The sequence below is a fragment of the Magallana gigas genome, chromosome 6 (assembly GCF_963853765.1).
Source record: "Magallana gigas chromosome 6, xbMagGiga1.1, whole genome shotgun sequence".
In the NCBI taxonomy this organism is placed as follows: Eukaryota; Metazoa; Mollusca; class Bivalvia; order Ostreida; family Ostreidae; genus Magallana; species Magallana gigas.
Genome location: NC_088858.1, coordinates 9,853,128 through 9,877,047, shown reverse-complemented (window position 1 = coordinate 9,877,047; position 23,920 = coordinate 9,853,128). Strand labels below are relative to the sequence as shown.

Sequence of the window (23,920 nt, the reverse complement as noted above, 5' to 3'; positions counted from 1 at the left end):
CATCTATTTTTGTTTTGATTTCTACTACTATGGATTACATTGACAATTTCAAAGCACATAAAATGTTTATTTCCCCCAAGAAGTACCTTGGGTCTTTTTCTCTTTTTTGATGCATAGCTGGAGTTGAAACTATGACGTCATGATTCAATTAATTCATTTTAGATAATGTCACATTTGAATGTCGAAAATTGCAGGAGATTTTCATGTAAAATGAAAGTGAGTTTTCTATTTAAGCATATGTAAGAATATTAAAAAAAACAACAACATTGCTTGGCAAAAACTGCATCACACCACATATCAATGTTAGCTTTCAGCCCATTTGCTGATATTGAAGTCTTATTGGGTGCAATACAGATTTTGTTAATCGTTATTCTCTCTATTTCTATAAACCATTAATGCAGTGAATTGTTTTATAATATGGTATCCCACCCTATTTTAATTTTTTCCCAAATGGTAGGGGAAATGGATATTCTTTTTAATAAGCCTTGAACCCTAACTCAAGTTAGTAGGCCCAGTGGGAATAAAGAAGAGATACTGTGACAAGTGCTAAGAAAAGCTCACCTGAACCTTTGTTTCAGATGAACAATATTGCAACAACTCATTTACTAAGTAAGCTAAACATCTCAGTAGATACAAGCCAGTCCGAGTGAACAATACTGTTAGGCTGATTGAATTTCTCCTAAATATATAAGAGAGAATGCCGTACTATTTTAGATGGAGGCATGTTTATTGCAGCAGTTATATTTATTACCTCCTTTCAGCAGGAATAAACAGGACTTTGTTTTCATCGACGTATATTCAGCGTTGTCTACAAAACTAAAACAAATGTCGAAAGCCAAATGTTAAGATTACCGTACTACTGGTCTGCAGGTTAATGATGGAATGGTTATTTAATGATTCGTTTTATTCTAGAACTTTAATGAAATGAGTAATATATGTTGCGGTTTTCTAATCCTTTAATAGAGCTTTCGATCTGAACATGGCAAGTATTTGTTTATCAACATAAACATCGATAACTAGCCTCCATATCCATAATTATTTGAGAATTGTTTAATATGAATATCAGATTTTGTTAACATCTTACTTCACCATAAAAGACCGACACAACTGATTATATAATGAACTATTACAAGGAATATGTATGGCAGAGTTACTAGTATTCTATTTTTTATGTAAAAGAAGTCCTTCACATTAAATCTAAATTCAACATTTTGAGTTTCAGTTTTTCAGAGTTTGTACAAGAATCTCGTGGAACGTTGCTGTCTTTGATTTTGAAATTCCCATTTTCCGAAAATAGGATTTCCCTCTCCCAAGGGGGTCTGTTGGTCGCAAACTCCTGTTTCTTCTGAGAGGTGATGGGTAGCAAGCGAGGTAGCTGGCGTTTGGGGGTGTCAAAGGTGAGGGTATACCCCAGACCCCCATTTCTGTCTTTGGCCACGCCCACTTGTGGAGTTATCTCTCGTCCAATGAGGCCCTCGCGGTTTAAATCATCGATAATCTTTGCTTGTTCTGTGATGTTTTTTATGCTTTTTTGTTGCAAGTTTACTGGCCAGATAGGTTCACTTCTGTACTTCATATTTAGAATATCTGAATCGCCCAGAGATGAAAACCCGTAGGGCTTCTTTACTTCCGGGAGGTGTGTTTGATTTGGAATGCTTGAAGACCCCGTGTTGATTGGCGGCAAAATGTGATCAGATTTCAACTTTTTCTCCGTACAGAAAATGTGTCTGTTTTGGCTGAAAACAGTGTCCGTTGGCTCAGGCGACCGTTTCTGGACGTCATCTTGGTTAAGACTAGATTGACTGCTATCATTTCGAGTATCCTCCGGCTGAACCGACGGTACTGTTACGGGTCTCTCTTCGTTCAGTTCTTCATCATCGAAACAAGCAGAAATGGATTCCATTTCAATAACACCATCCAAATGAAGACTGCAAGACCGGAGCGAATCGACGCTTTGTCCTGAGGCTGAAACAGAACACTGTTTTGGTTTACCTTTGCGCTCAGAAGTCGCTGCTCTGCTTGGCGAAGAACCCATGCTTCTAACCTAAGCCAAACAGCTGATAGACATGTATCCAAGGGCAAGATAGTGCATCAATTGTGACGTCACCAACCCTCACACCACGTGACTGTTCCTTGACGTTGTAGTCATCATCAAATGTCATTTTTGGAAGTGAAAAAAAAATCATCAAAGTCTATAATTATTTACGCAATAGATGCTTCACATTTTTAATAGTTCATCTATATTCGCGATATGGGTAAGAATACATTTATACAAAAGAGGTTAATATAAAAAGTTTCCTCAAGGGGAAAATAATTTTAATGTTGCGATCATTACAGGTAATTCTAATACGCTGATACGGGTGAATTTATTTGTTACTGAACCACCAAATAAACATTTATTATTTAACTGAGTTATACGCATGATAATACGCATTCCTTTAACTCTTTATAGCTGCTTTCAAATGCATCGTTTAGCTAATTAGATATCAACTTTAATTCAAATATTAGCAAGTATAATAGATTTGTTAAACTATTTTAATTGTATCTCTTTTCGGTTATACTTTTGAGATTGACTGTCGATTATTTTGAAACCAATCAAATGTTATAATAGTTACATTGAAGCTGGTCCGAAATATTTTCTAGCAAGTAAAATATCAAAATCGTAGAAAAAATTGTCCAAATGAAATAATTTGCTGTACCTTCTATGTAATGTGCTAATCGACAATAACAAAAGTTAACGTACTTCTCAATCTTTATGAATAATTAGAAATGCAGTCATAAACAGTAGAATTTTTTCAATAGTGTTTCATAAGGACTATGAATGTAGATCACTACAAAAGATCAAATCACGCATTATATCTTTTTACCCCCCCCCCCCCCCCCCCCCACACACACACACAGACACACATATTTTTTGCAAAGTTAGACATAACCATAAGTATTACCTTTTCCTTTTTTGTTTTTTGCTTGTCAAGATTTCTGGTAAGTTTAGCCCCCCCCCCCCAACTTTCAATTTGCTCCCGACTTCCGACGCCACTGCATTGGTAAGCGATCAGTGCAGAAAATAGTGGACTTCAATTAAAATGAAATTTTAAAGTGGTGGGGACACCATTTTAATGTGGATAAAAGTACATTATAATCAATATATAAATTCACCGTTTCAGAATTTTTTTTTTTAATTTTTGGAAAGGTATAAATTATAAAATTCCCAGCGGGATTCGAACTCATGACTTAAAGATTCGTAGTCAAAGCTATAACCCATTGCGTTACGTTGTGCTACGTTGCTGAATATCAATGGTTTGAACATATTTTATTGTATAAACATATACAAATGGTTCGAACACAAGTTCTTACAACTTACGAGGTTCTTACCAAGTATAACAATTTACAACTGTATAGTAGTTTAGAATGGAAAGTACATAGAAATGGATATTACTAATAAAGTTAAGTTATTGAACAAACGTACATGTATAAAAAGTTCTGTTGAATTTGGTTTAGGCAGTAAAATTGAAGTTACACGAATCTGCCACAATCTCTTATAAATCTTTGAACAGCTAAAAAATATGTTGGTTTAAATTGACACTCAGAGATTCGTCTCCCCACAAAAGTAAATGACAATTAATAATATTAATTTGATTTAAGTTAATGTCAATATTTCGGGAAGGAAACATTTACAAAATAATACTCAATTTTTCGTCACATTATGGAGGTGTCCCATATCACCTTCTTAAATCGTTGTGCTTTTTTTGTCTTTTGGCTTTGACTACCAAAGAAATTTTTGTTAGAATAACAGGTTCAGTGACCCGTTTTACAAAAGGTCGTGAGTCATAGATGTGGTCGTTACGGGCCCCAGGGCTTTAAGGTAAAAAAAAAAAAATACATTGCGACCGCGTGCCATTATCCTGCCGCAGCGAAGGAAGATATGGACACGCCTCTTTTTAAGTCAAATACAAATATAAGTCTATTCAAATTTGGGAATAAATTCAAAATTCTTCAAATGAGAACCTTTATTTTAGCGAATATTTTTCGCCAAGAACCAGTCCTATTTAGTTTTCAGTATTTGTTTAAGATTACCAACAGACTTAGTTGAGAAAATAAGTTGATCGCAAACTTGTTTATCAGTGTTGAATAAAAATAAACTGTTGCGTTGCAAGGAAGGGCTGGTTTACAATAAGAAGAAATTGAAGTCATTGAAAATGCAACAGAATACTCCTTTGTAAACAACAATTCATCCTTTTCCGTAGAATCATTTTAATTGTGGGAACTCATAGATGTGGATTTTCAATATTTCACAGGTTCATGGGGAGATACATGTATTTTCCTTGTATGGATTACCAAGTTTACACCAGTACACAGATTCTGTTTTATGATTTGCTAAGAACGTAATTTCTTGGTGTTGGTTACTAGTACCCATGAAATCCAACCCCTGACAAACACAATAAAAAAAATTCTCTTCCTATTTTCATGTCTTTATCTTTCTGAGAATGTAAGAAAGAAAAGAGTATGAAAAATAGTTATGCTTCTTTAATTACTGATACATAAATAAGTAGATACAATTTACATTAATATTTATTGCACATAATTTTGTTATATCTTCTTTAAACCCACAACCCATCAAATGAAAATGATAAACTTCCTTGGCAGCTGGATTCTTCTGGTTGTGTTTAGTACTTTATGTCCTCACTATCTCTTCGTGTCCTCAATAATATTCTCAAAAGGTCCTCATGTTCTCACTAGCTCCTTGCTGTGGCTTTCTCTTGCTCCTCTGTTTCCTCGGACAGACAGCACCAGTCAGGAAGTTTCCCGGTCTGTAGGTAGGTGTCCCGGGAGATAGACTTGCTGGGCAGGGTTTCCAGGGCTCCCAACATGGCTCCTGAAACAGGGGAAAGATTTTAAAACCACATAAACTTTTAATCATCAAATAAACAGCAAAACTTTCTTTATTAACACAAATTATTGTTAAATGTTCCTCTTAACTTGTTTGCAATGAAATTAAAGAAGGGTTTACAATTATAGGCAATTATGAATTTTATCATGATGGAATGCCTCATACAAGTTTTAAAAAACCAAATGACCTTGAATAACATGCATGTGTAAACACTGTCTTTATGTTAGCATACAAGATCTATGATAAATTTCAATCAGATTAAACAATTATACAGAGCTTAAAAAGGCAAAATGAAAAGCTGTATAACTGCATATAAATATACTGAAGCTGATGATTACCTCCAAGCCAGCAAGCACAGTTCTCTTTGGTCAGAAGTTTGTGGAACTTGAATAGTTTGATGGATAGCTCATTCTGATACTTGTTGTTTTTAAGGAGATGGTACAACTCTACACACAGCCTGTGATGGAAGCCCGGCAGCATGGATGTACCTCCAATAATCACTATATTCTCTGCTAAATCACGTCTCATATCAATGGGGGCCTAAAATCAGATATTACAAATACACTCACTAAATGACTGAGGTGAGGAATTAATTTTTAGTTTTCATTCTTTTACTATGCTTATATACATAAACATGTTCTAGGGCTGTTTGTACATGAAAATGGTATTATTTATATTAACATGTATATGAATTCTTACATTGATAATGGCATCCAGAATTATGGTAGATATAGACTGTTGCTCATTGTCTTGTTCAAATAAAACCTCACAACTGTGCTCTCTGAAATGACAATAATAATTCTCATTTTTATCCACATTAAAATTCTTAAAAAATGAATCTTTTTAAGTGTGTTACAGTTTTACAGATAGTACTTGAGTTTGCCCAGGAAAAGGTATTGCTTTAGAATAGAGACAGGTTTATATTTGAACATTAGTTACATGTAGCAGTGAACTGTACTGACCTGATGTCTCCATTCACCAGCAACAGACGATTCCCATCCAGAGGGTACTTAACACCAGGAGGTGGTGAAGGGAGCTAACCCAATAAAATAAAGAACAGATACAGTAATAATTAATATATAATATTGGACCTGGGGAGCCCCCCCCCCCCTTATTTTTTTGCTTCCACATCACTGTGTGAAATAAATGTACATGTATTTCTCAGTAGAGAGATTAAAAGAATTCAAAATACCGGTAATTCACGAGAGATAAGTGATTCAAAATGCTTTATGGGAAATATATGATGATGTTACATTTCTGACCTTTGACTGGTCCTCTCCATGTAGCGTGACCTTGTGTATTTGACTGGCACGTTGTAAATTTGTTACAAAACAACATCTCACTGAAATGAACAGCTTACTTATACAGTAGGTTTATTTGGATATAAACATACATGATCCTGACAGGCGTTAAAAAGAGAATATAATTAACATATTTATTGATTCAGACTAATGCTTTGTACATGTACCTACCTTTAATATCCTCTAATATTTCTTCATTTAAACAATCTAAAAGAAAACGGAAAATGAAAATACAGTACAAAAAAAACCCCCTTTATATTTAGGACAACCAAATCTGTGTCAGATAAGAGCACACACATAACGCTACTACTGTTTCATTTATAACTACAAGACTGTGTACATGTACAACATGTTCTTTGCATGTCCTGACACTGCTTGGTAATTATAAACCTGCATCTTTTAGCAACAACTGCAAGGTACATGAAGATCATCGGTTCAAATTCAATCTAAGCAAGAATATTTTCCGTTTCCGTTAAAATCGTCATATGTTTGAATTAAATACATGTACATCAATTTAAAAGTAGAAGCAAAATTAAATGATTGATATACATGTATTATACATGTACCTGGCACTGTGGACAATGGTTCTTCCTCCTTGCTCCCTGTTGTAATTTTCCCCGTCTCTTTTAGCTGAGATTCAATCCTCCTGTATAATGCAATACACATAGTTAGCAGTACATGTATACATCATTCAGTCTCCTTGATACACATGTCTATTCTTTGATTTATGCAAGGTGCTTTTTCTTCAAAAAATTCCATTTGGATACTCATTTGCAAATATTCTTATAAATCAAATGAAGTTTTTTCCATGATAAAAAGTAACTTATGAATCACTTAGAAAACCCACTTATGAATGGACTTTCCTCCCAGTGGCACACACTGTAGAGCTTTTAATACAGGAATTCCTTCATATACCTGAAAGACCAAAAATGAAGGTTAAGTTACATGTACTACAATATAAAAATGTACTTTAACATTCTGGAACTATTTTAGAAAAATTAACGAGTACTATAAACTGATACTTACAGGAAGAACAACGGTCTCGTTATAACCGACATCGACCACCAGTCCGGTGTGGGTTCCCAGCCCCAACAAACAGTTTACTTGTCCGACAGCAAACAGGACAGAAGAGGCCTGAAGTAAACGGTAAAGACTTGATGTCAGAATTTTATAAGAGTGATTAAAATTTTATGAACATTCATCAAAATTTGAATGGTTAATAACTTTTATCAGTCATCAATTTACATGAGATATATTTCTTTTCTTTCTTTTTTTTTGTTTTTTTACCTCAAAGTGCTTAAATAAGACTTTGGCAAGGGTATCTCTGAATGCTGAAGGGCACAATATTGATTCACAAATTACAACTCGTCTGTCTTTTGCATTCACAAGCAAGTGTCTGGTAGTAGTAAAGAAGAAGAAAGTCATTAAATAAAGATATGTCAATCATTATTTTCTTTATGCATTAAATTATGACCAAGAACAGAACACTATTAAAATCATAAATTAACATGCATTTATTTGTTTCATTTCTTTTTACCTGAAGTATAAATTAAATAAAAAGTCCTTCAAGTTTTCATACAGTTGATCAACTGTCTCAAAATCCCATAATTTTTCAACCTGAAAAAAGAGTACAGTGATATCACAATTTGAGGTACAAGTGTTTCATGGGATAGCAATATCTGTTTAAGATAAAGTATATCAATTTTCCACAAATGCTGTGAAGAAGGCTTGTTCTTATAAATCAAGCTGTAATTCAAATGAAAATAATTCTATGTTTATACAACTCATCTTTAGGCATATGACACTGTCTTATACTACTAACTACTTTCAAACATATCTATATTATATTGACACTAAAAATTTATGGCAATTGCCTGTGTTAGATAAAGTTAACATGGATGCAAAGCACCATTAGTATCAAATCTTACCTTTCCAGTAACTTTATTCTTTACTTGACTTGGAACAATGCAACGGGGACCTGCTTCTCCTGCTAGTCCACATCTACAAAAACAAAATAAGTAAGAACAAATATGACATCATAATACAAAAGAACAGGTATGAAATAATAAATAGGAGTTTGGTTAAGTGTCAGATCATCTTTACATGATTACCAGTCAATGTTAACAAATAGCAATAATGTAGCCCTCTCCCGATTTTTTTCCTCTCCAGTAAACATCAGATATAAAAAAACAAAACAGAGAGGGATACATTAATGCAGCTATTCTATTACACTTTACTGTGGTATCATGAATGTCGAATCTTGTTCATACAGAGCGTATTAAGAATAATCTAACTGTCTTGGGACAAGCCATCGCAGCAAATCGGGCACGGCAATTTCAGTTTAATAGAGGGCGAAGCCCTCTCACGGGCCCGAAGGGCCCGTGAGAGCGAAGCTCTCCCTATAGACAACACGTGTACATATGTCTAAAAATAGAAATTACACTCTATACCTATGAAGTTGAAAAACTTTTCCAAGATGGAGGAAAAAAGAATAACTTCACGCGCAGTGACATCACCGGCATCCATGTTGAATTTGAATCTCGTACTAACTTCACGTTTGGTGAAAATTTTACCAGCTTTGTTAAATGAGTGATAAATACATTTAAACTTACCTAGTGTGTTCTTGAAAAATTAATTCCTAATTAAGAAAACAAATTTTCATTTCCTACAACTTACAACAGTTGCATTAGATCCGATCAAATGAATTTCAGGACATCTGATTGGACAAAAAACGTGTCTCAACAGTGAAGCAGTTTTAATTCATTGTTATTAAATATAACATCATGTATTTGAATTAAATTTGCTTTCTGATTACTATTTGAAAACACCAAAGACGATTTTTCTCCAACTTTCAATTTGAAATTTCGTTTTTAGGTTTCATCTCAAATCGTAGCCTAACATACTCATACCCAGGTCATTTCGTACCCAGAATTCAAATTAATTATCAAAATATAAAAAGAATTAAGTTACGACCAATAAATAATTCAGTATAAAACAAAAGATAATCAAAACTTAATTTTGTAGACATCCTAATCTTTGACAGACACATTGTTAAATATTTCCCCATTCTAATTCACCCCCCCCCCCCCCAAATGTGTAAACCATACGTATATGATTTAAAATACAATAAATATTCAAAGTACTCCCAAACCGCCATAAAAATAAAAGCAAATAGGGAGATTATTTGGAGTAATATGCATTATAAATACTTAAAAATTATTTATAATAGGAATTACTGATCTGCATTCACAATCACAAATATGCATTGAACACAAATGTATGACATTTTTCAGACAAACTCAGATTAAATTATACACCCCAGTATGTACAATATACATGAAGGACATCATTTGCACCTTATGATTTGAATTAGCTAGGGTACTATCTCAATTTTCTAGTTTTAATGCACAAATCAATCATTAAATGTTTAATAATTCAGTGTTTGGATGACAAATTTAAGCGAAATATTCTCAAGATAAATTGATTTTCTTATTTTAAAAAAAAATATACGTCATTACTCTTTAATTCATGTTTATGCATACATTTGAAATAAGGGAGTAAAAAGTTAAAATACTTCATGCTGAGAAATTATCCAGAGATCTGCAATGTAGATACTTCATGTAGCTGCAGCCAGGTATTATCCAATATATGTATAAATTACTTCAGACTAGACAATAAGACATCAAAATAATACACATGTATATTGATAGAATCTAAATAACAACAACAACAAAAATGCAGCTAAAATCTGTCCCAAGATTTTTTGCTTCATTCATAAATACCTTCGCTAGCCAAGGGTGTGTGATCTGCAGGAGCGGCGCGGATCAGAAACCCTTGGCTTACAAAGATGAAATATTTCAGGGTTTAAACAATATTTATTTACATACCAGAATGAAAATTTGTTTACCGGTTTTTATATTTGAATCACCCCTCCCTCCCACTCTCTCTCTCTCTCTCTCTCTCTCTCTCTCTCTCTCTCTCTCTCTCTCTCTCTCTCTCTCTCTCTCTCTCTCTCACTCTCTCTCGAGCTGACTTGTTCGCCTAAAAAAAGCGGCTGTTAAAATAAAAATCTATGGATATATTTGTAAAGCAAATAATATAAAATAAGATCTGGATGATAGCATTTGAAAATTGTGTGAGGTGTTCCAAGAAACTTCCAAAATGAAAAAGATAATTATAAAATCTCCATAAGAAGTCAGTTTTTCGTTCCTGTGAAAAAAAGCGACGAATTTTAATTAATGAAGGATTTCAATTGTATTTCTTTTAGCTGTGTATGTTTCCATAAAAATTGTCAACATGTGATGGAAACAGTAGCTTGGGACAGACTATAGCATAGCAGGGGTTGTATAAGAAATGAACAGCTGATGACAGGCCAGAGATAATGAAAGGGCATATCTAGCCCCATTGATATTGGCTTCGCCCTCCAAACGGTTACACCGTAAAACATATTATTGAACAATCAATCTATGCAGGGCGAGGCTATTGATCTTCAAAATGCTGATGTCCGATATATGATGCTGTTTAGAGTTTACTGAAGCATACAGTACCTTGTATATGCAGCTCCAATTTCAAATACGATGACATTTTTATCACTACTATAACTTAATCCTTCTAAAAGCGGCATTATACTATGTTTAAAAAAGAAATATTGTCATGAAAGTTGAAACATTAGAATTCAAACAGGAAATGCATAGATGTATCTAAATGGGAGAATGCTAAGAAAATCCGGAATAGGTTTTCAACTAAAAATAAATATTGTATATAACTCGGGTGTGTTAATCTCAGATTTGTTACACTAGTAAAAAAATTAAATCGATTTCAAAAATAAAAAGAGGGTCACGGGCCACATCCCTAACCTGAGTGAAAGTTTTCATTGTTTTGAGCTTTTATCTAATTTCTGAGCTTGTATTTTACAAGTCAATATTTCTTCGATTCATTATTTCAACATATTTGAATCGCTATCATATAAAAATGTTTTCCTGTGTTATTAAGCTCAAATTCCAATGTCTCAGTATTTCTCAAATTTTATAATTATTCCAAGCTAGGTATTAATGATTTTTTACCCAACCTTTGTTGATAGCGCACCCAACAGAAGATTTATGAGGCCCGGGTTTGATCCCCGGTCTAGTCATTGCAGTAACTATATTTTAAATAGTATATGTATTTCTCCCATCCTATTACATTTGCAACCCTTGCATGATCTAATTATTGGTCCAGACTCGGGTCACTGAGTACTCCTGGTATCAGACTATTCTTGCATATTCGTTTTTTAAAAAATTATAGCAATGTACTTAGTAATTGTTGCTAAAGTAGAGTTTAAGAAAGTACATGTGATACCTCCATCAATGCAACATACCTTTTTCATGTAAACAATAAAGTCAACCAGTCTTTCATAGTTTGTCTTTTTTCTCTGGAATGCCTGGAAACTATGATAAGAAATACTGGTATGCAACTGACGGATCTGCATTTATTCTTGTACTTACATATTTGAAATTGCTTGAATAACGAATCCATTGACAACTTGCAATTATCAGTTCCATCAAGGGGAAGCTTGCGATTATAATCTTTAAAACAGGCAAAAACACCACTGAAATTCTAGATCCATCAATCCTCATACAATATTTTGTTATCTGTAGACATCTTTTTGCCAATTAATCTGCAGCCAGCTTTTGATTTTAAAAACCATTTAAATATTAAAGAAACTGATAAAGAATAAGAATTTAATTAAGCTTCCAAATAAATTACCATTAGGTAATGACCATTATTAATTTTCATATGATAAATATATTCACAATAACACAATCTGTAACTCTTTTATTTCATTTTTAACATATATATTTTCCCTTGGGTGAAAATAGGATGCACGTTCAATTTTGGACTAAAAAATGAATAACACATTTGAAAATACAAAAAAGGAACACATCTTATTTTCTTTTCCCCCAAGTCTAGTAGCATTAGATATCAATCGCCTCCACATCTCAACATACCTTAAAATACCCTAAAACTTGGCAACAAATTCAGGTGATTTATGAAATAAAAACAAAGCTGTACAACTGTCTGTTTTCAGTGTATTGCAAAGCATGTAAGGTGTGACAGTGAAATGGGCAATGCCAGGGGATATGATGTATTTCTTTCTCAATGTTGACCACTATATTTTTTTTTAATTCTTTCTTTTTTTGGTATTTTTATTAAATTTAGTTCACATTCTGTACCAGGTATATGGTCTACATAGTATGTTCCAGCAATAATTATGGTATATTTGTACTTAATGAAGGATTGTTTTTTGGCAAGGATCAAAACACGAACATTATAAGCATCAAACCTAGTCATGTTATATGCACAACCTTCTGCATGAGGTAGATGGGGAAGTGCATAATGATAAGATTTTGAATCAATGCAGTGTTAAAAAACAAAGTAAATCAAATACAAACTACATGTACATGTATGTTCATCAATGCCACAGCGAGGTTCCCTTACAATTTTAATATTTTCCCATTTAAAAAAAAAATAGCCTGACTGTTTCAATGCTTTCAAAAATGGTATGTATAAGGGTAAAAAAGAAATAAATGACCTACCAAAATGTAAACATATGGCAACAAAATTACACAGAGGAATTGCTTGATGAAAAATATATTGATAGAATTTTTCTCCTCAAGCTGATATGGAATGCTTTCCATGTTTTAGAGAACTGCTCTATACATATCCCAGAGACAACTATCACATCGATAGAGAGCATATATTAAATAGATATACATGTATATAGAGAACATCATGTTTTACATATGATACACATGTAGAGAACACAAATTAATTACACATGTACATGTAAAGTATATCTCAGATAACATGTATACTTGAAAATGCAGGAAAAAAGGAGATAAATACATGTAATGATATTGCAGACTTTTTTGTACACCATTAACAATACAACTATAACATACCCTAAATTATTGCAATTTGGTAGATATACTTGCAACATTTATTCTAACGGCCTTTTGAGTGACTAGTCACACCCCACAAATTTTTTTTCGTACCAATAAATATGATAACAATTTAAACTGAAAATTAAGTTGCACTCATGCAAACACCATTATAATATGCACTTAAAACATTACTAAAGCAACCAAAACAAGGTTAAATATTAAACAGTTTTAGTGACAGTGGCTTTTTCATGTCTAAAGCTACAGAATGGACTTCATACACATACAGTAAATTCCTTTGTTAGAATTAAAACTTTTGTACAACAAAATCTAAATAAAAAAATAATAAAAGAAGGACAAAAATACATTTCATATCCTTTGCAGCTCAAACCAATGGAAATAAATAAAAGAGAAAAAAGATGATTTTGTAACACACTGCACAGCATTTGATGCTAACTTTGACAAAAAGTCCAGACAAACAAACTCTTGAATAAAAATAACAGATAGCAATGAAAACTTGTCGACCAGGACAGATGATAAATGTACCATACCCATATCAACAAGCCTGACCTCTCCTGTACAATCTATTATTACTATCATTTCATGATTGACACACTTGGGTTCGGTTAAGCAATCTATATATACTAATTTTATTTATTTCAGTGAAAGACGGAAAGATGAAAGCACTAGTTCATGTAGTCCTGCTGTGCTGGAGCTAACTATTGTGTTCTTGTTAAGAGGGATCTACAGTTACTTCCTGAACAGTCGGGGGATTTTGAGCACCTGAAACGATACAACAAAAACTCGTTAATTCTTAGCTGAACCTACATGTTCCTAAATAGCTCTAATTTAAGGAGTGTATATAAAAAGACAAACATTTTTTTGTCAATGAGTTTTAAAAAGTCATGCACTTTTATTTGCAGCTACAAAAAAAGTACACACTTGTAGAAAAAGGAATGTTGTTACCACACTGGACCTCTGCTAACATGGCATCAAGTTCTCGCTCAAATTCATCTGGAGGAGTAGCAGCATCTGCCATAATGAAATTTACATATTAAACGAAAGAAAAAAACCAACACACATATAAACAAGATGTATACACAAAAGTACATTCTTTTACTGTTTGAATAATAATTAATAACCACACATTCGATCAAACATGATGTCAGTATGGTACATGTATCTATTAACTCAAGAGGCATAACAGTAGCAAAGTGTAGGCATGGTTAAAGAGATGACAGCACTAAGTAATGGCTCCATCTCCCCAGCCAGCATACAACTTTTTTGAAGAAAAAAAAACTAGACATGAATTAAAGCACATTTTAATTCAATCAAATTAAATTCCACCTGTCAATTTACATGACAAACACTGTAGACGTTCTCACCTGGATCGCCCTTGTTTTCAATACTCTCCAGGACACTTGCTAACTCCTCTGTTAGTCCATTCATTGTGAGAGAAGACTGGAAATTTGGATTCTCTGTTGTTTTACTTAACACTGCATGACCATTCATGACTGAAGAAGGTATTTCTGAAGATTCAATTTGAGTCCATTGCTCATTTTCAGAATTGTTATGACCTGATTCTTTCAAAAGATTAGGGGTAGAAAGAATAGAGTTTTCCGTACCAATGTTTTCATTGTTACATGTATTGTTTGTGTCTGTATTTAAGGGAGCATCTGTACAAGAAGTCTTTGTTTCCCCTTTGCTGGTGTCTGTATTTGAGAAATCCTCTGTTTTTGAGGTCTCCTCCTCACCATTGCTATGTTGGCACTGATCACACACAGCGGTTGCATTTTCAGCTATATCAATCAAAATATCCTTGACAAATTCAGTGATGGTCGTCTCTGGTTTTATTTGTAAGTCACTAATTGAAGATTCTGGTGGTGCTGGCACACTTCCTAAAGGTGCACAGAGTATTGGATTGGCCAGAATAGTTTGTAGAGTTGCTGGAGTAATCTGAGTGGGAATGGTGTCCCCCTGAGAGAGAGCAGTGCTGGTAGTGAGGAGAGAGGAAGGAGACAAGACGGGAATGGTCGAGACCATTGGCCCGGTGGGTGACAGCAGGGACTGAATGTCAACTTTCGAAACAGTGAATATCTTTTTGGCTTTTACAGCCGTTGTGTACTGGGGACTTAGGAGAAGTTCCCCAGGAGGAGTACTTGTTAAAATGGGGGCCACAACGGGAGCTCTGAACACTTCACTAGCTACAGGGGAGTCCAGCATTGATTCAGCTGCTGTTTCTATCACTAACAGGGAAGGTCTCCTTACTGTAGAATCAGGCGGTAACAGTGAGATTGGAGCATTCTCTCCAGTCCCTACTATTTCCAAATCTTCATTAGGAGTCTTTTTCTGCTTCTTACTCTCTCTTAATTCAGCCTCTCTCTTACGTTGCATGTCTCGGTTTCTCTCTGTGAAGGAGTTTATGTCCTGTTGAAGACGTTTCTGCTGTTCCATGTAATCTTTCACTCCCTACAATGATGAAAATAAGTGTATGTTAACTTATCAATTCAGTGAGTATGATTTCATCATACATATTTTTTAAAGCTTTATACGAGTAGATAAGTCTATGTAAACTTATCAATTCAGTCAGTATGATTTCATCATACATATTTTTTAAAGCTTTATATGAGTAGATGTATAATTGTTCACTTTAATAATGAGGTACAAGAAAATGAACATTCATCAGCTATATGTATTTTATATTGAGATCAGAATAATCAAGCTTGAAACAAAAGTACACATACTGCATCTGTACGATCATGATCAAGTAGTAATATTGGTTTTAGTTAAAGAATTCATGCTATGGGTCTCAGGTGTGTAAAATTCTACACAAAGCAGTCTTTAATGTTAAAATAATCTAATTGTTCTAGCTAGCTTAATACATGTAACTGTACAAGAATAATATGGAAATGAGTAATAAATCTTATGTTTTTTTGGACATGAAGTTAATTTTTAAAACCCTAAATGTTACCAGCAATAAAGTTTCAATATATTGATTTTTCAAAATACTTGTCACTTCTTTCAGTGCAATTTTACCAATTTTTAATTACCAGGTAATTTAGCACTGCACTTAGACTGAATACACTAAATTTCCCTGAAACTAATGCAATGGAAGTCAAATTTGATTCCCTCAAAAATATAGTGCAGATTTATAAGAAATACATTCACTTTATAAATTTTTTTTATTATAAAATGATAATTGATCAGGGTAAGAATTATACTGGGCAGAGAATGCTCTTGTGCTCTTGACAATTGATATGGGAAATCTATGTGTACATGTATATACACATGTGCGTACCCGTGTAAATTAAGGCATGTGTGATAGTATGGGAAGGATTGAGTTAAGTAACATAACAGAGATAAAACAAACCATGTCAAGGGTAACAAGAACTGAACATTATTATTTAATTTAACAGTTTTTCTTCAACTGGTAATTTGTTTCAAATGTGTGACTTTAAAACACAATGGAAAGAAATTTGGGGGCAAGGGACAGACAAAAGTTAACGAGTGCAGAGTATTAAAACTTGGTTTGTCTGCATGGATGCTCAGACAGGTTTCAGTATGTACTTATTTACTGTACAAACTGAATTCTAAAAGGGTTTGGAAAAAATTGCATTTCTAACCACTGACTTTTGTCATCATGAATTTTTCCTTTCCAAGTTTTGATAACCCTTCTATCTTAATTTTTTTCAAGTTAATTTTAAAAAGAACTATTTTCACTAGACAGAAATGCCAATGCTGTAGGTTCATTAGATTTGTTGGGGAATATAAAAGCATTGCCAAAAAGATATTTTTTTCCCTCAAATTTGTTTAAGATGACAGATGGCAAAAATGAGACTGTAGAGAACAATGCAAGCTTTGAGGCACAGAAAAAATGACATTGCTCTACAATGAATCAGAGAAGTGGAAGAAGGAAAAATTTTGATTTAGAAATGTAGAACTTCAATATGTGACAGTAAAATGTTAAGTTTTCAGAATTATGTAAAATTTGACACTGTACATGTCCTGGTACACAAAAAATAGTCTTATCATTTCCATGCAGGCTTTTCTCATACCTTTCTCATTTTCTGTTGTTTTCAAAATGATGGCAAAAGAATTATAAACATGTTATCAAAGCAAACATCAAAACAAGAACTGTCACTTACCAGCTGTAGGTACATGTATAAAAAGGTAATAAAAATTAAATCATTAACTTAACAAAGACATTGATCGTCAATTATCAGTATAGAATCACACTGGTTGTGTACAGGGTTACAAGTCCAGCCCACTCACCGACTCTTTCTTTGTTTCCCGGTCTAGGTCAACCCGAGTGACCGTCCGATTGACTTTGAGGGCCAAAGATAACGCCATAAGTCCTGCTGTCTTGACCTCGTTCTCCCTCAGATCTAATCGCAGGAGGCGCGGACTGTCAGCCACGGCTTCTGCGAGGGCAACAGCACCTGTACAAGGAATGTAATAATAACTTTATTAATGGGAGTAACGTCAATGCAAATTAGCCCAAATGCAAAAACAACGGCATAATAAAATCCATATATCATGTTTTCCAATTGAAGTTAATGTATGGAAAAGTGATCACGGCTCTGTGTCCCTGACCTACCTTCACAGCTGATCTTGGTGCCCTGGAGACCCAGTCTCAGCAGGGACTTACTGACCAGCAGACCTTCCTTCAATAGATGAATGCCCTCATTGGTTATGTTGTTGTGTCCGAGGTTTAAAGTTTCTAGATTGTGAGTGCTGCTCTGTAATGTACAATAAAAATCTAGCATGGATATTTGATCTTATGTTCTTGTTATTGAATAAACACAATTACACAAAAGTGAGTTTTGAGGGTTGATGTAAATGGATAGAGAAGGGAATTACCAGAGCTTTTGATACTGCAGACATAGATTGATAGGTCAACTGGTTGTTCCATAGAACCAAGGTCAGCAGCCCTGTATCAAGTGTCTGCTCATAAATTCCGTCACAAATGTGGCTCACACCGATATCCTGCAAAAATGAAATAAATTTAGATAGCATGTACAGGTTACATCAGCATTTCGTTTTTTTTTTCTTCACATTTATCATTACAAGCTATTATTGAGAATTTCATATTTTGATTATAAACAGTTCTCAAGACAAGTGCTCATACATAATAAAATGTAAAACATTAGCATATTAGCTAATGCAAACATAAACATATTCATGTTCATCCCCCTTAAAGAATTAACCATACATGTACAATCAATGATCCCTTCTACTTTCAAGTTTAAACTGTCCTTGACCTTACCTGTAGGTTATAGTTTTAGACATCCAATTTTAAGTGTCCTTGGCTTTTCCTAGAGGTTATTGTTTTAGACATTGGTAGGCTATTGTTTGGGACATCCAGCTTAAACTGTCCTTGACCTTACCTGTAGGTTACTGTTTGGGACATCCAGTTTAAACTGTCCTTGACCTTACCTGTAGGTTATTGTTTGGGAAGTCTAGTTTTAACTGTTCTTTACCTTACCTGTAGATTATTGTTTCGGACATCCAGTAGCTGCAGTTTGTGGTTGTACTTGAGGAGGTTTCCTAGTTGTATGCCATCAGTAGGCATTAGTTTGTTGTCAGCAAGAAAAAGCTCTGTTAAAACCTCATTCATTTTAAGCGCTGCCACTGGAAAGCAAAACCAGGATCAATGAATTATCAAAATACACCATTGAAAATGTATATGTACATAGCATCTCAATTATATTCCAAAATTATCACTAAAATCACAATAACGAAAGAATCCATCTTCATTTTCAGCATGGTCATTCAAAGTACCAAAACCTGAATAAAAGTCGAATTTCATTTTTAAATAATCAAATCTTATGGGCATGTTTTCATAGAAAACTTACCTAAAATAACCATAGCTCGCCCAGAAATCAAGGTGTTTTCTAAATGAATGGTTGTAAGAAAGCAGCCCATTCTGAGGGAGCGGCCAATGATTGGAATAACCCTCTCATTCAAATCACAGTTTCTAGCATCAAGAAACGTCAAACATGGTGTCTGTAATAGAAGTTCCAAAAACAGTACAAAATTATGCATTTGGAATTTGTACTTATTTTGTATACAAAGATTATAATTCAACTCCATACATGAGAATCTTATTGTTATATAATCTTGTCTAGCAAAGAAAAAAAATCCTCCTCTGCTTTATTCAATGATACATGTATTAAATTAATTCAAATCACATTTTGTTTTTAATGCACTTTAAAGTTAAACACTCAAGAGTTCTATATGTATTTTTTATAACAAACCTTTCTAATCATTCGAGCACAGCCCTGCCATCCCCTGCCTGAAATATTTTTATTGAATGCAATGTTGACTTTACAGGCACTCTCATAATACTCCACCATGTCAAATAATGCCACTGCAGACTGGTAAAAGACAACAACAAAGAAAAGATGGTGTCAAATTAATTTTAAAAGATGCTGACCATAACATGTACTTTTCTCTTCACTTGTAAATATTTCATTTCCTCAAATAAAACCAAATGGGTATAACCATTTAACAGAGCTACAACGAGAATCCAATCATGACAGTACTCAAAACAAGTCTTCAAAACTCATTCATTTGATAAACAAAAATCACAGACTCTTATACATTGTATTGACACATGTAATCCAGGGTTAGAAAAAAGGATAAACATTCTTTCAAACTAAGCTCCCTAACTCTCCTTCACGTTTTTTTTTTTAAACTAACCTCATCATCCAGATGTGTTGCTTCTAAATCTAAACAACGAAACTGCACCATCCTCAGAATTGATTCCAGACTCTCACACTGCTTTATATCCAGACGTTCCCCACGTAAACTCAGTATTTCAAATCTTCCATTTGTGTACTCTATACCCTGAAACAATCAAAACTTAAACTGTTATTATATATTATTAAAGTATGTGACTTAGTAGTTCCCAAATTCATTTTTTCTCTCTCTTTTTTTAATAGTACATGTACCAGTAATGCTAAATTTGTGTTCCCAAATTATGTAAAAAAAAAAATATCAATCCATTCTAAGCAGTCACAGAGAAATAAATACTAGGGTATATGCACAATATTTTTCCTGATTGTTTAATCAGTTTAATTTAACAATCTAACCTGAAGTTGCTGCACTACTTTAGTAAGAGGTTTGATGCCATGACTTTCACAACCTTTCTTATATTCCCTCACGAGATCATTTGTGGTCCATTCACCAACTGTAAAAAAAAAGAAGATATTAAAAACCAAATGAAAGCTAATTTAAAAAATGTCCAAGAAGGACTCCTAATGGTAAATTCCATTTGATTGTGACTTTGATTTGGTCAATTGCCTCAGGTCAAGGTCATGCCACACCCTCGGATCATGGGCAAAATATTTACATTGAACAATACATATATATGTGGGATAGATGGGCAGATACTTTGTGTATAGTATATTACTTTATTAGATTTGTTAAAGTCACTGTCTATAGCAATTGTCAGGTTCTTTAAGTTTATAGAATGAAAGGAAAGACTAGCCTTCAATGAATTTTAAGAATCCAACAAATTTTCGTCAAAAGTAAGTAACGAACGTAATAAATGTTTTGTTTTATTGAGGACCAAAATCTTTTATATAAATCAATAAATCATTTGATAAATGCAATGATTAGACAATTCTGTCCACAATGTTGCTGTCTGGTGTAAAACTTTGTAAGAGTTTTACTTCCATCTAAATAATCTATGCAATCATGTATGGTAATGGAATACAAAAATAGATGGACAGACAGACAAATAGATAATATGGACATGGCATTTGTAGAAATAGTTTAGACAGGATCAAGTCTACATGCAGATCTAACAGATAGAACAATGGACATAACAATTCCCAATACATGTATTCCCTTTGGCCCATTTAATGTGTGTGGGTGTGGGGGTGGGGGCAGGGTTGGCCGGGAAATACCAGTGCTGGGAATTACCGGTGGTAAATACCGGTATTTCCCGTCCCGGTAAATACTACTGTTTTCCACTAATTTGGGAAATACTGGGAAATACAAATTTATAATCTTTATTTCTTTAGTTTGTTCAATGTAAAACTTATGTTTATGATAAAAGATATTAACAGTAAGCATCAAAAACCAATTTTACTTTATACTTCCCCATTTCAATGTCAGTTTATAAATCTTAAATTCACCAGTTCACCTATTCCAAAAGATTTCTATAGCTGCTAATGTACAAATTTTAGTTCAGTTTTTTTAACTTCAAGTTTTGTGTTTTACAGATTTATAATTCAAAGCACAAAATAAACTGTTATAATTAGTGTAGGTGTTGTAAGTAAAAATTCAATAATCACACATGTTGTTTTAATAAATAATTACACTTGACAGTTTTGTGCTCCTGTTTTGGGGAGATATATACTATGAGTGGGGCTAATTGGCTTCTTCTTAGGTGTGTTGCATACTGAGGTAGTGACACAGTCACACTTTATTTTTCACAATTTTCTTGCCCCATTTTCATATTCACCAAATAACCAGAAAATGTAACCTTTGATATCATGTTTATGATAACTGTGTAGATGCACCTATACCTGATTAAAGCCTTAAAAACAAATTACAATGGTATATGAATGAACCATGTTTTGAGTATTCATAAGAGATAACCAATGCATTACTGACCAGTCAAAACTTGTTAAAATCAAAGACCATTATAAAATGTCATTGCTGACAAGGTGTACTATTGTCTACATCCCTACAGATTTAATTAAGACTAATGTCTTAAGTATGAAGTACTATAATATGTAGTTGTACTTTATTTCCCAGTATTTCCCGGGAAATACCAGTAATTCCCGGGAATTACCAGTATTTCCCACCGTCCTGGGAAATGTGAGTATTTCCCGCTTTTTTGCCAACCCTGGGTGGGGGTGTTATAATAATTGCAGTTGTATAATTATTTTTAAGAATCAAGTTATCTTCTTGATCAGACTATAATGAAAATAAACTGTTTTGGAAACATTGGTACTGATACACAGTCTGTTAACAATTTTAGGTGAAATAATATCCCATAAGTGTACACAGAAATTGCCTGATGATGACAGGTAAGTTTGTCTTGTTACAGATCTTAAAACCCTGTTTCATATTAAAAAATATTCTAAATACAAATACATGCTGGGGTAATTTGTTATCTTGAAATAAATTGAATACTCGGAAAAATCCTCCAAAACCAACTTTTAAAATTGTTCTAGCCCTCTCCCAAAAAGTTAAATAAAATAAAGTAAGCAATGATATATGTTAGAAATTAATTTTCTATGTCAAAATTTCATGAAAATAATGTAATTAAAATAATATGATGTTCAGATATAATGTGAAACAATATTTAGTCTAGCTTGTCCATTTTATCAGTGGTTAGAGAGAAAACAAACATCTTTTTTAAATGGCTTTATAAACTTTGTTTTTAAAGATACCAAGATATTTTAATCAGTTAGTTTACAACCAACACTTTTCAGAAAAAGCCTTGCAAGTAATTACCTATCACCATATATACTGAACAAAGCTACTGATAAATGAGCAAGCAAACTGTGTACACTAATTACAGATGCATGTAACACTTAGGACTGATAACAACTTGGAGATAATGAGGAAAAACTCTAATTGTTCGATTTCACACTTACATGAACAGAAAGGCAATATCAATCATTAGGCCATCCTTAAAAAAATTTTTGTATTGCCACCTGGGGGTTTCTACACTCAGGAGGGAGGGAGTGAGGGAGGGATTTTTTTCTTAATTTTTAAAAACTTGATGTTTCAGATATCAAAAATTGATAAACTATCAAAATCTCCATATTAAAAAAGTCTCTGTTTTTTGGTAACAAAATTTTATCTCGGGGGTATTTCAAGGGGGCAGTTACAAATAAACAGTAATTTTATTCTGGCCATAGATGAATCTATATTAAAAGCATATTTATTACGTTGCTATGATTAAAATTCCAGAAAAAATACACAAGAATGTTTAACAACCTGGTGTTAGTGATTTAGTAACATTTAATTATTGTCACGAGGATCCTGGTAGAATATTGCATGCACATCGGTATATCCATTAACACAAACTAAATGAATTGCAATTTCTAAAAAGAAGTAGAATAAGCCACTTATTGCATTTATATGTCAGACTTTGTTTATTCGGTGAAACCTTTCACAATGAATCAATTAAATATTCATGCAATGGTTTGGTTGTAATAAAGATTGTACCATCATCAGGGGCTCATATTGCTTTCAAATGAGTGTGATTACAAATGTCAATTTAAAAATCTAGCTGCATGGTATAAAACATAATTTTTTTTACCCAAACATTGCTAGGAATAAGAATATGTCTGCTATTAAGGTAAATGCGTTTTAGTGTGGTCAGTGACTAACCGTTCCTCCATGGATCAGGGGGGTCAAGATAACCTTTGACCAACGAATCTGCAGGAAAAGTAACATTTCTTTTGTTTTGACTTGATGCGGCTGCCTCTGGGTTATCATTGTCCGGTAAACAACCCCCCTCTTCCGATTCATCTCCCAAAACTTGATTGTTTACTTCCTGAACTGAATCTTCAAAAGAGGAGGGCACAACTCCAACGACATCCGGCAGCTGTTGGGGTTCTGTGTTTACCCCACTACTCTCCACGACACCATCATCTGGGTCCAACATGTTTGTAGGATCAACCTGTACTTGTCATACTGGCCTGCATTTCATGCACATCAGCATTTAATTTTCAAGTCAATTAGTAAACGTCTTCGTCGTCAGCTGCTTCTCTTTATTCATGTCAGTACCGCGCATGCGTAAACCGACGTTTGTGTCAACAGATTTGATTGGTAGATATAAC

The 23,920-nt window shown here is 33.7% G+C and overlaps 2 protein-coding genes across 3 annotated transcripts; both read right to left on the bottom strand.

Annotated features, from left to right (window-relative positions):
- Positions 1-4,509: 4,509 nt before the first annotated feature.
- On the bottom strand, positions 4,510-10,895 carry LOC105345626 (actin-related protein 10). 2 transcript variants are annotated; one of them, XM_011453822.4, is made up of 13 exons: positions 10,737-10,895; positions 8,118-8,190; positions 7,727-7,806; positions 7,477-7,585; positions 7,216-7,323; positions 7,037-7,104; positions 6,756-6,835; positions 6,361-6,396; positions 6,151-6,230; positions 5,851-5,924; positions 5,588-5,669; positions 5,227-5,428; positions 4,510-4,873 (listed from the first exon to the last, which is right to left on the bottom strand). In XM_011453822.4, exons 1-13 carry the CDS (start codon positions 10,811-10,813, stop codon positions 4,734-4,736), a joined length of 1,209 nt encoding a protein of 402 aa, XP_011452124.3. In that variant the 5' UTR covers positions 10,814-10,895; the 3' UTR covers positions 4,510-4,733. The 2 variants fall into 2 exon arrangements, with proteins under 2 accessions (XP_011452124.3, XP_065944996.1); XM_066088924.1 differs by lacking the exon at positions 10,737-10,895 and adding an exon at positions 8,427-8,452.
- A 1,093-nt stretch (positions 10,896-11,988) lies between these two features.
- LOC105345625 (protein phosphatase 1 regulatory subunit 37) lies at positions 11,989-23,900 on the bottom strand. Its single transcript, XM_034470721.2, has 12 exons — positions 23,469-23,900; positions 20,204-20,301; positions 19,812-19,958; positions 19,367-19,486; positions 18,965-19,115; positions 18,595-18,740; positions 17,970-18,095; positions 17,707-17,848; positions 17,382-17,548; positions 14,495-15,578; positions 14,052-14,141; positions 11,989-13,892 (listed from the first exon to the last, which is right to left on the bottom strand). The coding sequence occupies exons 1-12, from the start codon at positions 23,743-23,745 to the stop codon at positions 13,843-13,845; spliced, it is 2,598 nt and encodes an 865-aa protein (XP_034326612.2). The 5' UTR covers positions 23,746-23,900; the 3' UTR covers positions 11,989-13,842.
- Between the last annotated feature and the right edge of the window lie 20 nt (positions 23,901-23,920).

Bases quoted from the DNA above. Each gene is read 5' to 3' on its own strand.
- LOC105345626 (XM_011453822.4), bottom strand. From the start codon at position 10,813: ATGCCGCTTTTAGAAGGATTAAGTTATAGTAGTGATAAAAATGTCATC. The intron at 7,807-8,117 runs GTAAGATTTGAT...CTCTTTTTTCAG, and splicing joins AGAATAAAGTTACTGGAAAG to GTTGAAAAATTATGGGATTT. The intron at 5,925-6,150 runs GTCAGAAATGTA...TTATTGGGTTAG, and splicing joins ATGGAGAGGACCAGTCAAAG to CTCCCTTCACCACCTCCTGG.
- LOC105345625 (XM_034470721.2), bottom strand. From the start codon at position 23,745: ATGTTGGACCCAGATGATGGTGTCGTGGAGAGTAGTGGGGTAAACACA. The intron at 19,959-20,203 runs GTTAGATTGTTA...TGATTGTTTCAG, and splicing joins AAGTAGTGCAGCAACTTCAG to GGTATAGAGTACACAAATGG. The intron at 14,142-14,494 runs GTGAGAACGTCT...TCATTATGGCAG, and splicing joins TGAAAACAAGGGCGATCCAG to ATGCTGCTACTCCTCCAGAT.